At 53.7% G+C, this 16927-nt stretch overlaps 1 protein-coding gene across 1 annotated transcript; it reads right to left on the reverse strand.

The window, feature by feature from the left end:
- Positions 1-1651: 1651 nt before the first annotated feature.
- On the reverse strand, positions 1652-11790 carry REN (renin). Its single transcript, XM_022593292.2, has 10 exons — positions 11699-11790; positions 8479-8629; positions 7807-7930; positions 7077-7195; positions 5897-6093; positions 4065-4073; positions 3408-3527; positions 2854-2998; positions 2461-2559; positions 1652-1836 (listed from the first exon to the last, which is right to left on the reverse strand). The coding sequence occupies exons 1-10, from the start codon at positions 11776-11778 to the stop codon at positions 1675-1677; spliced, it is 1206 nt and encodes a 401-aa protein (XP_022449000.1). The 5' UTR covers positions 11779-11790; the 3' UTR covers positions 1652-1674.
- Positions 11791-16927: the final 5137 nt, after the last annotated feature.

The following is a 16927-nucleotide window of genomic DNA, read 5'->3' on the forward strand; positions in this document are numbered from 1 at the left end:
CCTGGAAGAGACTCCGTGGGAAGAGGCCTTTTCCGATGGCGAGGGGACTTTGGGGGACGCTTTTTGGGGGTGGGTGTGCCCATGGGGACCTCACTAGTCACCTGGCGGCGTGGGAGAGCTCTCACTGCACCACCCAGAAAAGTGCCTATTTCCCCACGTTGACCCTTTCACCTATTCAGGAACCTCTCAACCACAAGCTTCCTGTCCTGATTGCTGTGCAGAATCCAGCTCTGCCCAGTGGAACTTCTGCGATGATGGACATGTCCTATATCTGTTCTGTCCAGTGCAGTGGCCACCAGCCACATGTGACTATCCAGCAATTGAAATGCGGCTGGTGTGACATTTAATTTAATTTTATGTTTAATGTAAATAGCCATATATGGCTGTCTTATTGAACAGGGTAGGAGATGATTGGGGGGCCTGCCTACTTAAGGTCATGGAGCCCCAGTCTGTTGAGCTGGAAACGACACTGACTCCAACCCTTCCTGCAAACAGTGAGGAAATAAAGCTAAGCAGGCAAGAAAGTTCAGAGAATTGTGCTCTTGGCTCTGCACTGGGATGCTGGCAGGTGTGGGAGTGCTGCCCTAGAGAGGCCCTGGTGTTCTATACAATTCCAAGAGCCTGTAATTCTAGAGGTACGAGCTTTGCTGGGCCCTGGGTGGGCCACTCAGTGCCTCACCTTTTTCAGTCAAAAGAAGGGTGAGCAGCTGTCATGAAGAGGGACAGTGTCAGTGGCTTCATTCAGGTAGATGCTGCCTCTCATTCCCCAAGCTACACATCTCCTGCAGATCGTCCAAGGGGTCAGAGTGGGAGAAGACATCAGCCTGAGTCCCAAGTCTTGTGAGATGGAAGACAGCAGTGCATACATCTGTGTGCTTGTGCACCTGGCCCCATACCAGGGTGGGTGAAGCTCTGAACCTGTGAAGGTACAACTGTATGTGGCAAGGTGGGAAGCCCCCAGACCTGAGTCAGACGGGCAGCCTTCTAGTTTTGATTTTTCACACTTCACTGAGCACTCTTGGCCAAATGCTTTCATTCTCTGTGCCTCAGTTTCTCCACATGTAAAAAGGGAGCATCGGTCGGATCTCTGGTGTTCTACGTTTTTAGGTGTTGGTGCCTTAGACTGCATGGGTAAATGGCTATGTGGGGTGGGGGGTTGCAGTGCCCGAGCGCAGAGCCTGAGCTTGAGGCTGGCTTCCATGAGCTGGGACCATCTTTCTGGCCCACAGTCCACTGCCACAGTGTTAGCCCTGGTCCTCAAGGGGCTGGCTCTCTGCAAACTTCCCACCCAAGGTTGTGTAAACCTTCAACTCCACTCGAACCCTGCTGATGTCAGATGGATGGCATCAGCCCTGCACGCAGGAACCTGTGCTTGTGAGTGAACGTATAGTTTGTCATTCTGTCACGTTCCTGTCTGCACATGATCTCTTGGTTGTGCTTCCCTCTGTTTCAAACCCTAGTGAACCCAGGTACAGTGGGGTTGTGAACATGAAGTCTTTATTCTGTTTGTCCTCAAAGTAGGGAAGAGCTGGTGCTGGGGGCAGGGCGCACATCCAGGGGGTGGTCCATGCCCCTGAGTGAGGGCACAAGCACAGGCAGGGGTTGGAGAGTCCCAGAGAGTGCTCTAGCTCTGGGCTGGAGCTGAGGGCAGGACCTGCAGGGCAGCAGAGGGCCTCAGCGGGCCAGGGCAAAGCCAATGCGATTGTTACGCCGATCAAACTCCGTGTAGAACTTGCGGATGAAACAGGCACCCAGGACCCAGACTGGCCCCGTGGGCGGTGGGACGTCCAGACCATGGAGGGCCAGTGTACACAGATCATCACTATTGTAGGGGTCCTGGCAGGAAGCAAGAGGGTTTCCACACTGCCCAGCTGATAACCACGTTGCCTGACTCTAGCAGCCATCCTCAGCAACATCTCCCCACCAGTCCCCCATCCACACCGGGCCTCCATCACATCCTGGCCCTTTGAACCATCATGGATTGCACCCCTCCGAGATGCAGGCACTAAGCTGGATGCTGCTAACAATGCATCAGGCACAGCAGTGCCTTCAGGAGCTTACAGTCTGGCAGAGCTTCTGGTCCTAGACAAGGTATTTAACACCTCTAAACCCACTGAGCATAAAAAGCAGGTAAGAGTATAGGAGCATAACATTACTGGGGGCGTTGGATGAGAATGGAGATCAGGAGATGAGCACAGTGATCCTCAAATTTGGCTGCAAGTTGGAATCACCTGGGGAGTTTTGAAAACATTGATGCCCAGGTACCACCCCCAGAGGTATCAATAGGTATGGGATGTGGCTTATTACTGGGATTTTTAAAAGCTCCCAGGTGACCCTAATGTGCAGCCAAGTTTGAGAACAACTGGTCTAGCAGGTAATCTGTGCATAATGACTTGTCTCTTTTTGAGGGCCCCTGCCCACCCTTCCTCCCTGTTGCCGAGGGGCAGACTAGAGTCTCACCTGTAATACATAGTCCGCGCTGGTGAGCGTGTAGGCTCTGCCTCCGAGGTGGAAGGAGATGTCAGGGAGTGTGGGCACTTGGTTACAGTTCACGACATACTGGCGGTGGGGAGGGTCAAGGGAGCCCCTTTGAGTGTGGGAGGTCCCCCAGCAGACACAGCCCTGTGCTTGTGGCCTGGCCCTTCTCCTGGAGAGGGCTGGGCACAGTCCCCAAGTCCCCAGTCCCCTCTCCCAGGCACCAAGGATCAAGCCACACATGGGAAGAATGTGAGAGACAGGAGAGGAAGGCCTGAAATGGTCTCATTTGGGACCGAATGTTTCCTAGGGTCATTTGGGGGCCTGGACCAGGTGGTGCTCCCCCCACCCCTAGCGCCCTCCCCGCCAGCTCCTTACTTCATCTGTGCTCAGCTCCTTGGCCCCCAGGGTCTCCATGAGCAGCCTTAAGGAGCTGGTGGGACCCGAAATGTAAGATGCACCGGTATCCACCACTGCCATGCAGCCCTCCTCACAGAGCAAAGTGGTCGACCTCACAGACACCCTGGGGAAGGCCACACAGTCAGACAGACAGATGGACAGCAGGCCGGTGGGGCACCACCAGGCTGCATGGCTTTCCCGAGTGAGGGCAGGTGATGGGAGGGAGTGCTGGTGGCCCAGTGATTCAGTGAGGGAGGGGTAATGCACGAGCTGGAAGAAGAGAGGTGCTGCCCCCTCTCTCGGCGTGTGGCTTAGTGACCCTCCGCTTCCTCCCAGTAGGCCCCCTCCCCTCTGAACCATATGTCTCAGTGTTCCCCATCCCCGGACAAAGCAGGCAGAGAGCAAGTGTTGGCCAGACCTTAAGAAGCGGCTGCATTAGGAGAGAGGGCAGGATGGTAACCCTGCCCCTTCCAGACCCCACCCACGGCAGCAGCAGCATTTTTAGAGAGTGAGGAGGCTTGAGGATTCCTGACCCTTTCATTCTGATCTGCCAGGAGCCAGTCTTGCTGACGCTCACGTAGTGGAAATTCTCTTGGTAATACTGGGGGTCGCTGCCTCCCAGCACGATCTCTCCCCCCAGCAAGTGGGAATTCCTAAAGGGAAGATCAGAGGCTCTTGGAGACCCACAACCTGGAGACTCAGTAACCCCAGCAACAAGGCGAGTTGGGCACAGGTGCAGGGTGGGGCAGAGGAAGGCGGGGCGGATGGCAAGGCTAGGGAGCTGCAGACCATGCCGCTTCTCCGCCTTTCTTGCCCCTTCCCAAGCCCAGTCAGAGGTGGTTCCAGGAGAGTCCGGCTGCGCCCAGTAAAGCACCCCCAGAGAGGTCACAGAGAAGGAGCAGGCACGTGGACAGTGAGTAGAATGCAAACAAGACACAAATCAGCCCCGCCCTCACTTGGGTTCGGGTGGCTGTGTGCTGCGCAGGTGCACGGGACATGGGATGGGCCTCTGGGAGCTGTCGGGTGGGGGTGGGCAGGGACATGAGGAGAGCGGGAAGGTGGAGCAGAGAGCTTGGGCCCCCAGTGGAGCCTGGGTCTGCTGAGGTGAGTTTTGGGCAGGTGGCATGTGTGATTCTGGGCCAGGTGCTCTGGAGGGTCAGGGCCAAGTGGGGGGGTTTCCGTCTCCTTACTTGGAATTTCTGCAGAGAAGGAGACACAGCAGAAAGGAAGGCTTTGTTTCAGGTGAGCCCCGCCAGCCTGTTGTTTGGCAGGGTGGGTATTACGCACTCTTTTTACCCTACAGGCAATGGAGTCACCAGGAGGTGAAGTCACTTGCCTGAGTGGGGGACTGGAGCCAGGGCTCCTGGTGCCCAATCCGAAGCTGATGCCCCTTGCTTTCCTCTCCTCCAGGTGGCATGATGCCTCCCAAAGCTCAGGGCCTACCTTAGGGCTGGTTTCCTCTATGTGTGTGTGTGTGAGAGAGAGACAGAGACAGAGACAGAGAGACAGAGAGAGAGAGAGATGCGATTTTCCAGCATTCATAGTAGAAGGCAAGTGTGCATGCACATGGGTGCACAGCGTGTAGGTTGCACGTTATTGGTGCAAGTGCAATTAATTGCATTTTTATAAATCCAGTACATACGCATATGTGCTAGCACAATTTCCCTCTGCCTCTCTCCCCAAACTTCAAGATCTCTCTGGATGTTGCCTCCTTCTCATCCCAGTGTAAAGGAAGAGGCAGGCCCTCTCCGCAACAAGGCCCGCCTTCCTCCTGTTTGCTGGGATCCTACTCCCTTCCATGGCCTCCAGGCTCCTATACCCTCAGTTACCTCCTCCTTTTTCCCACATTTTCAACCTGTCACTTTCCACTGGCTTCTTCCTCCACCTGCAAGCGCACTCAGGCATCCTCCAGCATTTTAAAACACCCACCCTTCTTTTCCCTGCTTCTCTGTGCAGCTCCATCTGCACCCCACCTGGCGTTCCCTCCCCTGATGAATTTCTCAGGGCAGCCTACATCTGCCTTTGCCTTCCTGACACACATCCACCTCTTCACTGCTTGCCATCTGCCCTTGCCTGGCCTCTAAAACACCTCTTCCCAAGACTGCCCCTCACAGCCTGTTGGTGGCCTTTTCTCAATCCCTCCCTTTCTCTCATCAAACCAGACACTCCTTTTCATTTCATCTCTGTGATTTCTCTGGATACTGACCCTCCCCTCTGTCCTCGCTGCTACTGGCCTCCTGTTCGCACCCTCATGATCTCTTGTCTCCAGCTCATACCGAACAGCTGAGAGCAGATCACATTTCTGCTCAACAGCTGATAGCAGCTTCCCCAAGATTGGCTAAACTGCACATAAGCTCAGCCTAGTGTTGAAAGCATGGGGTTTCAGCCTCATGTCCCCTGTTGTTGCCCATCACGTTTTAATGTTTCTTGGCTTCCCTGCCGGACTGTAAGCTCTGTGAGGGCAGGGACTCTGTCTTGTACGCTGTGTTCATGGCTGTAACCCCAGAGCCTCGCACAACGCTTGTCATATCAGCGCCCAATGTTTGTTGAATCAGTGAATGAGCAGATAAATGAAGGGATTAATGAATGAATGAAGTCAGCTGTCTATGTGAGAGAAGCCAGGGCCCTTACAGGGAGGTCCGCCAGCCACGGCAATGCCTTACTTTCCATCACCCCCACGCTGCATTCTCCTCTTGTTCTAGAGCAGTGCTGAACTGCACAGAAAGTAAAAGAAGTTTCCACAAAGATGGAAATGTGCTACACCTGTACTATCCAAAGTGGTAGCCACTAGTCACTGTGGCTGCTGCGTACTTGAAATATGTAGCGTGACTAAGGATTTGAATGCCTAATTAATTTTAATTTAAGCATTGGCTTCCATACTGGATAGTATAGCTCTAGATATGGATTGAATACCACCTGATCCTGAATACATCAAAATCCTGGCCTAGAACTCTCTTCCTACCCTCCCAGCTTTCCTGCCTCCTTCCCTCTCCCCGCCTCTGCCCCTGGAGTCCAGGCCTACCTGCTGTAGTAGACAGAGAAGACGTCCTCCTTCAGCACCCTTTGGGAGAGGATGTGGTCAAAGACGGGGGTGACCCCCCCAATGGCCTGTGCAGGGAAGCCCATGCCCAGAACACCATCAAACTTGGCCAGCATGAAAGGTATCAGGGGCAGCTCGGTGACCTCTCCAAACGTCTGTGTGACTGTGATTCCACCCACCTGTTGGAGGAAGGACCAGAGGAGACCAAGCCCACAGCCTGTACCCTGGCCAGGGTCTGGTCTAGGCTTCCACACTGGGGTCTCGGGGCACACACAGGCCCCAGGGTGTGACAATCTGGAGTAAGACCATTTCATCAACACTACATGCATATCACCTCTCCTAATAAACACGTAGGCGGCAGAGTCCAGAGGGACTGGAAGGGGCAGAGGCTGAGAAGGTGGTATTGCCAAGCAATAGTAGTAGAAGAAAAGATGCCAGGAGCTCCCCAGTGGCCCAGCTTTCACATCGGCAGGACTGGGTTTTGGTCCCCTACCCCCATGATGGGCCGAGGATTTCTCCAGCACAGCCAGGCCTGCCCTTCATGATCCTTTTTCCCTAATTTCACAGACAAGGGGGAGTAAGGGCTCATACTGATTTCCTCTCAGTTCCATATGTACCCTTCCCGTAACTCTGTCAGAGCAGTAGCTGGAGAAACCCAGAAATGGAGGAGGGTCAGACACAGGCCAAGTGACAGTGAAAACCAGGACTGACCCTAATCCCAAACTCTGAACTCAACTATGACCTTAAAACCTAAGCCTGACTCCAAAAGTGATGCTGACCCTAAGGATGACAATACCCCTGACCCCTGACCCCGACTCTGACTCTGGATTTCAGTCTAGGGTCTAGTTAAGAGCCCAGTCAGAGCTGGGTGACCTCAGGCAGGTTACTTGACTGCAGGCTGTGGGGCTCAGGACAAACCCTATGAGTGCATTAGATGGAAAGGCCTCCACAGATCACCCAGGTTGAGCCAGGAGCTCAGGTCTGCTCTGCCCCAGGTGCTTTGCAGCTCTGGAGAGAAGTAGCAAAGGAGGGTGCTCTTCAGCTCTCTGGGCTCCAAGGTGGACGGGCCTGCACCTTCCCCAACCACAGGCCCTAGGGTGGCAGGAGACGTCTAGGGACAAGATGGACAGGAGGTCAGATGACCTGGGATGGCCTCACTTACAGTCACCAGGTCCTGGCTCAGGAAGCCTTTGACCTTCCCAGATCCATAGTGGATGGTGAATTCCGTCCCATTCTCCACATAGCTGGAGGATTCCGAGGAGTCGTAGAGGCTGTGAATCTCTGGCAGGGAGACATAGGCTCAGGGCCAAGGGAGGCCCAGGCAGGGGGCTCGGGGGCAGGCGCTGGCTATGGCCCATGTGTTGAGGCCTGAGTGCAGAGACAGGGTGGCCCTGAGCTTGGAGGCTTGGAAAATGTGTTTCATCAATCAAGGATTGTGTACCTCGGGCCCCTGTAATGTGCTCATGTCTCTGAGAATTTTGTCTCAAGTGAAGTATTTTAAAGTAATTGCTAACACTAGGGTGGGGAGAAGATTCTGGTCACAGTAAGCATTCAGTAAGTTCATGGAGGGTAAGGACGGCAGAGCCCAGGAGCCTGGGATGGGTCTGAGAATTCAGTCCTCTCCCAATCTCAGGAGGAGTGAGAAATGGCTTTCTGGGTGGGCTGGGGGCTCCTGGAGCCTGCCTTTTTTTTTTTTTTTTTTTTTTTTTTTACCTTGGTGGCCATATAAGAAAAATGGGGGACATTTTCTTCTTCTCTCTTCTCAGGGGCAGTGGGAGCAGAGGCGGAGAGGTAGCAGCTCAAGTGGTAGCAGGAGGGATTTAACTGGGTGTGAGGTGGGACTGCCCAAGCATGACAGGGCAGGGGCTTTGAGGAGGCACCCCGGGTCTCACCACAGGCCGTGTAGAGAGGGCTGCACTTGGTGGAGGGCACCCAGAGGTTGGCTGAGCCCGTGTCAAAGATGACTTTGAAGGTCTGTGGTGGGGTGCCAATGCCGATCTCGCCATAGTACTGGGTCTGCAGGGATGAAACGAAAGAGGTGGCTTGAGGGGCTCGGGGAGCCTTGGGGTCTTGCCTGATACCCCCTTGGCACTTGGGGCCAGATGAGGCAGATCATGCAGGCTCTCTGGGCTTCCATTTTCCAGCAGGGATGGGGTGGGAGGCTTAGCACTGTCTTATGAATTCCCAGGAAGTGGGAGGCTCGATGAGACAAGAGGGCAAAATAAAAGTGCTGCAAATGAAGCAGGAAGGTGCCCCAGGCCTTAAGGAACCACTGATGCAGTATGTAGTCAAGCTGCACTGAGCCTGGTCACAGAAACCTGCATCTGAGGTCATACACCCCTCCTGCCCACCCCTGGCACCTGGGCTTGGGGCCCAGAGCCTGGATTCCTAAGTTCCAAACCTGACCCTGCCTCTGGGCTCCTTCCTGCCCTCTGTGCCTCAGGCTTTCCAGCTGTGAAATGGGAATTTCGTGAGGTGCTCAAAAAGGGCAAAGAAAGCCTTAGGCCCAAGAGAAAAAGGAGAGGGCGGGTGGTGGGGGCCAAGGGACCGAGCTGGGCACTCACATCCAGGTAGTTGGTGAGCACCACGGGGGAGGTGCGGTTGCCAAAGGAGAGTGTCTTGGTGAGCTGGCTCCACTCAGCACCCAGCCTGGCCACGTCCACGCCTCGCTCCTTCAGGCTTTCCCAGACGGAGGGCATTTTCTTGAGGAAGATCCTGGCCCGTGACGCAGTAAGAAAAAGTAGAAGGGCTCTGTCCTGCCCCATAATAATTGTAGAGTTCCGGAAGCCTCTGATACAACTACCCCTAACCTTAGCCCAGGCACCTAAGAATCACTCTTGAGCCCTTAGGCCTCTAAGGGAGAATTTACAAACCTCCATGGTCACCTACACTGGTATTAAATAACCCTCAACTAACTCCTCCTGTTGTCTAATTTTGATCCTTATCACTGCAAGGCCATTTGTTCATTCATTCATTCCGTAATCACAGGTTGAACACCTACCTTGTGCCTGCACCGTGCTGGATACTAGGATATAAAGATCATCACTGCCTTCAAGGAGCTCCAGCAGGCCAGGAGACAGAGGAGGAAACAGCACTGACTTCCCCTCTAAGGAGATGAAGACTGGGAGTGCCCCTCTCAAGGCTGGGCAGGAGGGGGCAGTGCCACATGGGGCCTGCAGGTGGCAGCAGACACCCTCAGTGGCCTGTGGGGGCTGTGGGATGCTGCGGGCAGGCGCCCAGCCAGGACCGTGGGGTGGAGTGGACCGATTGAACTGGGTGCGGTGGGGGAGAGGTGGGCGTCTCCAGAGTGCCTGTGCAGCCTGTCCTTGGAAAGATGTGCCTTCTGAAGCCTAAGTCCCAGTCCCTCCGTTTCTTGTCCTGACACTTTCCTATCAGCTTTGGGAGGCAGAAGTAGACCTGGGAAACTCACTGAGCTGCCACCACATGAGTGCCAAACACTGTGCACGCCACCCCACCCATGTAAGCCTCATGACAACTCTGCAAGCTGGCTGTCGTTATCCTCACTTTATGATAAGGAGTGAGGTGCCTCAGAAGCGATGGAGCAGACATTTAAAGCGGCGTGATCGGCCCTGTTTCCCATACAGGGTCCCCTGGGCTCTGACATGAAGGCTGTGTGCCAGAGGCTGGGGGATGTCCTGAGCTGTTGGTGGGGGGTCCCAGGGTTGCAGCCCAGTGTCTGGAGTATCCCTCTTTCTTTTTCTGTACTTGGCACTATCCTTTCCTGCTCACACCCCGTGTATTCTGTGTACCCCATTATGCCCACAAACATGAAGGCAACTTTCACGCCTGTCGATATAATATTTTAACGGAAATGACTTGTCAAATTCATAACACAGTCTGCTCGTCAACAAAGTATTTTAACAATTATGATCTTCTTTGATTCTCAGCCATCTCATGAGCTGGGTAATTTTACTATTCTCATTTTACAGATGGGAAAATGGAGGGGCAGAGAAGGCTTGACCCCAAGGAGGGCTCATTTTCCACTATTTACTATGAACAACCTCAGCTCTGGACCTTTACTTTTACCTTTCTCCTTTTAGAAAGTCCCTTCCTTCTCCCCTTCCCCTTCCCTCCCCACACCCCAGCACGTTCATCCTTGGAAGCCTAGCATGCACCCCCGTCCCCGTCCTGGGAAGCTTGCTCCATGAACTCCCTCCACAATGGCCTCACCTTTGCTTGGGCTCCTGTTCTGTTTTCGCGGGGTGCTCACAGCCAGCACTGCACAGCCTGGTGCTGAGGGCATAGTGGTTGTGGGGACATGCTTGAATCTCTTCCTACCAGCGTGATTCTGAGCAATTTACCTAACCTCTCTGGGCCTTTTCTGAGCTCCCATTAACTCCTCTGTAACAATGGACTGAATGGTAGTACCTACCACGGAGAAGCACTTTGCAGATTAAGCAAGCTGCCCACTGCTCGGTAAGTAAAAGGCATTTGTGTATGTAAAAGGCAAGGACGCACCTTGAGAATGGGGTCTGCTGTTTGGATCTCTCAAAGAGCCTTGCATCATGCCCTGCACATGGCAGGTAGCAAAATTCCTGTAAGTATGTTTTAAAAGCCTGACTCCCTCTTCACCTTGGCCCAATTCCATTCTTCTTCTCTTGCTGAAGAGAACAAGGGAGAATGTTTCCACCTTTCCCTGCCTTTATCCTGGGGGTGGGGCCGCGCTCAGGCACACGCTGCCGCTGGGAAGCCCCCCGCTCTCTCACACCGTGCCCCCAACCCAGCGGCTACTCTCCATGAGCCTTGGAGCAGGGGAAACCAGCTTTGGAAACAAAAGGCCCAGTGCGTGCCCAGGCTCAGCCTCTTACTTGTGACCTCCGGGAGCCTCAGTGTCCCCAGCTGCAAAATGGGACTGCTGAGTTGTTTGGAGGATGATTTGAGATGAGATACGGGAAACGATCCTGTGAATTCCTCAGCATTTTACAGACTTAGCAACTATTACTGTTATTAAAACCTGCCCTCTTACCTTCAGGTCTTCTGGTCCCATCTGCACTCCCCAACCTGAAACCCTTTCTCCACAGGCCCCCCCACCCCCCCTGCCTCTCCCCTTCTGCAGCCTTGAAGAATTGCTTGTTCCCACAGGGCCTGGCACCAAACATGGATGTTAGGTCTCTCTCCTCCCACCTTTGGGCTGCCTTAAGCCTTTCTTTTACCAGTTGTGATAATCCACCCTGGAGTATGGTAACAGCTGGGTTTTTACAGCGTGCCTGCACCAGGCCGAGGGATCTACATGCAATATCTCATTCAACCTTCAAAGCAGCTCTGTAAAATAGGTGTTTAAAAATGGTAAACTGAGACCTGGAGAGGTTCACTGTCTTGCCCATGGTTCCAGAGCTAGTTGGCTCTGCTAGTGGAGCAGAATTTAAACCAAGACTACCCAATTCTGGAAGCCTTGCATTTAATCAGTGTTGTGCTGCTTCCCTGGTAGACTTAACTGTACTGCACCCCTCTTAGTAATTAGGCTGTGAGCTCCTGAGGGGCAGGGAGTATGTCTCAGTCATCCCTGGGTGCCCCCACTGCCTAGCGTGGTGATCTATGCAGGAAGTGAAAGCTCTGGTCAGGGATCAAAAGACACTGCTTCCAGGCTTAACTAGTGCCACTGCTGGCTGTGTGATATTGGGCGAGTCACCTGACCTCTCTGAATGGAACCATAAACCTTGCTGCCCTGCTGGTCGTGAGGACTGGGTGACATCACATATCTGAAAGCCTAGGTGTTAGGAAAATGAGGATCCCTTCTCCCCTGCCACCCTCTCTCCCAGTTACCGTCTGAAGGCGCCAGTGTCTGCCGGGAGACCGAAGGTGCAGGAGCCCCAGAGCACCAGCAGGAGTCCCCAGCGAGGCATTCTGCTCCACTGGTCCACGCTTCCCGTGGATCCACGCTTTGCCTGTGTCCCAGCTCTCTCTGGGATCCACTGAAGGACCCTTCTCCTTTTGTACGCTCCACACTTGGGATGCCTGCGATTCTGCTCTGCCCTAATTTATTACCGTGGGGGCAGATGACAGGGCAGCCAGTAATAAATCCCTCCGTGGGACTGAGCTAAGTGGGTGAAGGGTGATCAGGCTTCTGACGCGGAGCAGGGGGCCCAGAGGAAGGAAGGTTGTGGGAAAGCAAGGCTGTGCCCAGTGACGCCAGTAGCCCTGTCTCGGCCTGGCTCTGTGACCCCTCAGGGAAGACAGAGGCTGATGAGAAACAACACTGCTAGGGGACAAGGGCAGGGCTGGGACAAGCATGGAACCCAGGTTTCCCGTCCCTCAGCCAGTCTCCCTCACCCCTTGCCTTTGTAGCTCTGTCTTCTGGGTTAACCTTGGCTGTGCCCCTGCCTAGCTTCTCCTAGGCTGCATCTCAGTGTTCCCATCTGGAACATGGGTGACCCCTCCTGGCTCGTTCCCTGACAGCGAGAGCCAGGGGCCTCGATGCTGCTTCCCTCCAAGTCTCTGTTGGCAGTGGCTGTTTATGGGAAAGTGCAGCACAGCCCTTCCTCTGGAAGTGGGCACCTGGGGGCAGGGAGTGTGTGTCCATCCTCAGTTGACCTAGTATTGGTGGAAGGGAAGGCAGCCCTGGGGATGTGGGGAGGCTTCTGCCAAAGAGCGAGGTGGGGCAGCTGTTCTTCCAACCCCTCCTCCTCTTTCTGCTTGGCCTTAACTCCTTTCTGGGCTCTGTCTCTGCCCCCTTCCCTTTTTCTTGTAGCTTACAAGCAGCCAGGGGCAGCTCACCACACACTCGCCTGGCCCCTGAATCCCAGGGTGGGTGCTATTTATTCCACTTAGGATGTCCTCTCCTGGCGTCTCCCTGCTCACTCTTAGGGCCCACTTCCAGTATCACTATCTCCTCCGCGAAGCAGGCGCGGATTCAGCCTGGAATTGACTGTCTCTGCTGGGGGCTCCCACAGTGCAGACACGAGCCTTCTGTGAGAGCACAGACCTCAACTGTCCTGTCTCGGAATTATTTCTGTGTACATCTGCCTCTCGCCCAGAGTGGTGCTTAATACTCATCAAATGAGTGCCCAGTGAACCGTGATGAGCAGTGCGAGAAGCCCTGGCGTCGCTGTCAGGGACCCGGCTTCTAGTTCTGACTCTACCACCAACTTGCTGTGTGACGTGGGAACCCCTTCCCCTCTCTGGGCTTCAGTTCTCCGATCGGGAAGATGAAGCGGCTGCTGGGTGGCCCCAGGGCACCCTCCTGGGTAGACACTCTAGTATCCCAGTCCTGTGTGTTCAGGGCACTGCTCTCTGCACCGACTGTGGGCAGTAAGAACTTAACCAGAGGCGCTAATCTCTGTTACCAACGTGTTGTCTAATTAATGCATTTGGATCTCTGAAATTACAACACCCTTACCAAGTGATGGGAGAATTTGGTGTTTCTTGGTATAAACTCTCACTGGAGAATTCTCAGGCCCTGTGGTTGGCATTGGGGGAAGCATTTGAGGGCAGGGGAGAACTTTTAAGAACACCTCAAAGTGGGAACATCTCTCTTGTCAGATTGAATAAATATTTATTAAGCATCCCTGTAGGTCTCGGTGCTCTTTCATTTATTAGCAAGTACCCACTGAGCATTTCTTATATAGTAGACACTTTTCTAGATGCTGGAGTTACAAAGGTGACAGAAACGAACACCATTGCTTCTGCACAGCTCTGTGAAGTGGGGACCCTCTGCTCAGACAGGAAGCTGAGGCTTCAGAGAACTTAGGGAAGGACAAGCTGAGCGCTTTGCCTTGTGACTCCGGGCTCCTCTCTGGGGCCGTGTGTGTCACAGATGACCGGCAGAGCCAATGGGATGCGAAGGAGAGGGGTGCTGGGCTGTGGCTGAGTCTGCCAAGCCCACAGAGCTTTCTATGGGGGAGAGGGAGCCCTTTAAAGCCCCGTCCTCACTGCAGTTTAGATGCCCGGCACAGGGCAGCAGGACCCTCACCTGTATTTCAGGTCAGTACTCAGGACTCTTCTATGGCAAAGGCAGGGCTGGGGGTCCCAACAGCCGGCCAAGCCCTCTGTGGCCCCAGGCACTCTCCAACCAAAAATGCCCTTCCTGCCCACATCCCTGTCTCCTGCCAGTGGGTGCAGCACATGTGAGCACTGACCCTGGGACCAGCAGTGGGTACAAGTGTGAATAAGAAGAGTGAATAACTTCCCCAGGAAAGACACAACTGTCAAACTATAGACCAGAGTTGCAGGGACCAGAGGATGGTCTTCTCACGTGCTGCTCTCAGCCCACCCCCTCAACTCCTGTGGGGCTCAGATCCTGAGACCAGACACTGGGTATCACATCCCATCAAGACTGTGGCCTGGACTCACAGTGAGCAGGGATCCTGAAATCAAGCCGTGAAGGTTCATGGAGGGCAGCTCTGCAGAAGCTTAGCTGGGAGAGAGAAGCCCCAGGGATCATAAAGCCCTTGAAGGTTCTTCCACAGAAATTGGAGTCAGACCCGTTTGTACAGCCTCATTGTACAGAGCTGAGGCCCTTAAAGGGTGGCAGGGAGAAAGAATCCGGTTTTAGTTCCGTTCTAAGGAAGAACTGTCGAGCAGTCAGCACCCAGTGAGGGCGAATGCCCTGTGTGCGGTCACCTCCGACCCTGGGACAGTCCGCTCCAGTATTTTTTAGGATTCTGTGTGTCCTGACTCCCTGCCAGGTGGCCCAGCCTGTTACTACCCATTTTCCCTGTCGGGTGAGGACGATTGGAAGGCGGGTGGAACTCCATGAGAATCTCCCTCTGAACCTGGGCCTGCCGGTGCCCTGGGCTGTGGGAGGGAAGGCGCGTGGGTAGGGACCTTTCCCGGGTTATCTCGCAGGCCCCATCAGCCCAGGGGTCCAGTGGTCCTCACAGAAGCCCCCCAGGATCCCACGTCGAGGCCCCAGGCTACGTCACCTGAGGTCGGGGAAGCAGAGCTGGAGGCAAAGGGAAGGGCTGGGCCACACCTGCCCTTTCCCCTGGGGCAGACCCATGACGTGAGAACCAGTCCCGAGAAGCATAAATCCCGCCTGGGTCCCGTCCTCTCCTCTCTCTTCAGATCCCACGCTGGGTGTGCAGAGTGGGGGGCAGGGTCATTCAGAGGGGTGGTGGGGCTCTGGGAATCTCTCAGGAGACAAGTGGTGCTCAGGGTTTCTCTAAAAATGCCCCCAAATCCCACTTTGCTCCAGGATAATGATCCCAAGGAGATTTGGGATTGTGACCAGGACTGGGAGGGACCAACGGAGGTGAAGTGTGGAGGGAGAGAAGGCTGTGTGGTACCAAGAGGCTGATTTTTGCTACTTTGAAAGGAGCATGGAATTTTTTCCACCAGCATTAGTTTAGTGGAAAGTTCTTGCCATGGCCACTGCCCTGGGGAAGGTGGCAAAGAGATCAGACTCACTGAGGCTTGGAATTGGGGAGCTAAATATCTCTGGGCTGATACTGCTTCTGTTCATAGAAAGCAAACGGGAAAGCAGGAAAAAAGATAAAAATGGACACGTCTTTTCTTCACCTGTATTCCTCCCTGTGTCACGCTTAACTCCCCAACCCCGGAGGGCCCAGCTGCTTCCTGGGAGGAATTTTTCAATCAGATGGGAGCACTGAGCTTGCAGAGATGAGCAGCTGGGGCCTTGAGAGGAAAAAACAGACCCGGAACGGAGTTTAATAACCAGCCGGGGCTGCCTTGTGTGGGTGGACCCTCCAGAGGGAATAATTACTTGGAAGGCATTGGGGCTGGGACCGGGAGCGTCTTGGAGCTGCGGGGTGGAGCTGCAGGGAACCAAGTGTCCTTAGCTGGTTGTTCCGGGGGCCTTGGAGGAACAGGAATTCAGCCACAGGGTTGGGGTGATCCCAACCTGAGTCCTGCTCAAGTGGTGGCCCAGGAAAATTGAAGGCAGGTCACCCGGGTCTTGGGAGCTACAAGCACCTGGGGGGAGGACAGGATTGGCAAGGGGGTGGGGGGCTGGTGGGAGAGCTTGGTCAAAGGAGTACTCCTGAAATGAGATGCACCCGATGTAGTGGGACCAGACAGCATAGCCTGAGGCATGAAAGCTAGAAACATAATAAACTGCTTTTCCCCAAATGGCACTGGTGGTCTGTTTCATTATCGAACAAAGCTTAAACTGGAAGGTCCCTTTTCCAGAGGAGGGGTCACGGTGGGGCAGCTCAGTGGAGGATGTGTGTGTCTGTGCTGTGTGGGAGGTGGTGATGCAGGGGCAGTGGTTCTGATGGGAGAGTGCTAGGGGTTTGTGCGCTAGAGTGTCACCAGCAGAAGTATAGGGAAGTGGTTGTATCCCGAGAACATTTCCTAGAAAATGGACCCCTTTCTTCTCGCTTTCCTTTTTTATCAGAAAAAAATAAATACTCTCGGGTTTTTTTAAAATTAAAAAAAATTTTTTTTTTTTATACAGCAGGTTCTTATTAGTTATCCATTTTATACATATTAGTGTATGTATGTGGTGGTGGTGTGATGAATTGGGAGATTGGGATTGACATATATAAATACTCTAGTTTTAAAATCCAATAGAACTCAGAGACTTTTAAGGATAACCAGCATCTCCAATCCTGCTCTACAGAGGTGATGCCTTTCAGCTCTCTCAGCTATTTTGCTATTGATGGCTGTCCATATTCCTAAAGGTTATGGTTAAACTGTCATTTCTTAATTTTTCAGTTTTATTCATTATTTCTTCTTCTTTTATGGTAATTAAGGATTTCTCTCTCTTATGCTCCGTCCCTCCAACTTTGGCAAAATCAAAAGCCAGTACTTAGATTATTATAATTAAATTTACATTCATGGTGTATTACACTGACATTTCTTTGTGTAATTTTTTGCTTTTCATTAAGTTCATCATTGGTCCTGCCCCTTTCCCACTCCTTGTTTTTCTGTGCCCAGCTGTTCCACACCCCCTTCCGCCTGGTGTGATGCCCAGGTAATGCACCAGTGGGATTTTCTCCTGGGGGCTCGGTGCTCCTGGGGGATCTCTTTGCTGCTCTCCTCTGTGGCTTCCTATGTCCAGGTTCTGGGGTTTTCCTCTTTCTCAGGTGACAC

Source organism: Delphinapterus leucas, chromosome 1 (genome assembly GCF_059928025.1).
Source record: "Delphinapterus leucas isolate spDelLeu-1000000601 "Yukka" chromosome 1, BTC_Dleu_Yukka2, whole genome shotgun sequence".
Classification (NCBI taxonomy): domain Eukaryota; kingdom Metazoa; phylum Chordata; class Mammalia; order Artiodactyla; family Monodontidae; genus Delphinapterus; species Delphinapterus leucas.

Excerpts from the sequence above, each read along its gene's own strand:
- REN (XM_022593292.2), bottom strand. The coding sequence starts at position 11,778 with ATGCCTCGCTGGGGACTCCTGCTGGTGCTCTGGGGCTCCTGCACCTTC. Across the intron at positions 8,630-11,698 it reads GACACTGGCGCCTTCAGACG|GATCTTCCTCAAGAAAATGC; the intron begins GTAACTGGGAGA and ends GTCACGGGCCAG. Across the intron at positions 2,999-3,407 it reads TGGCAGATCAGAATGAAAGG|GGTGTCTGTGAGGTCGACCA; the intron begins GTCAGGAATCCT and ends GGCCTTCCCCAG.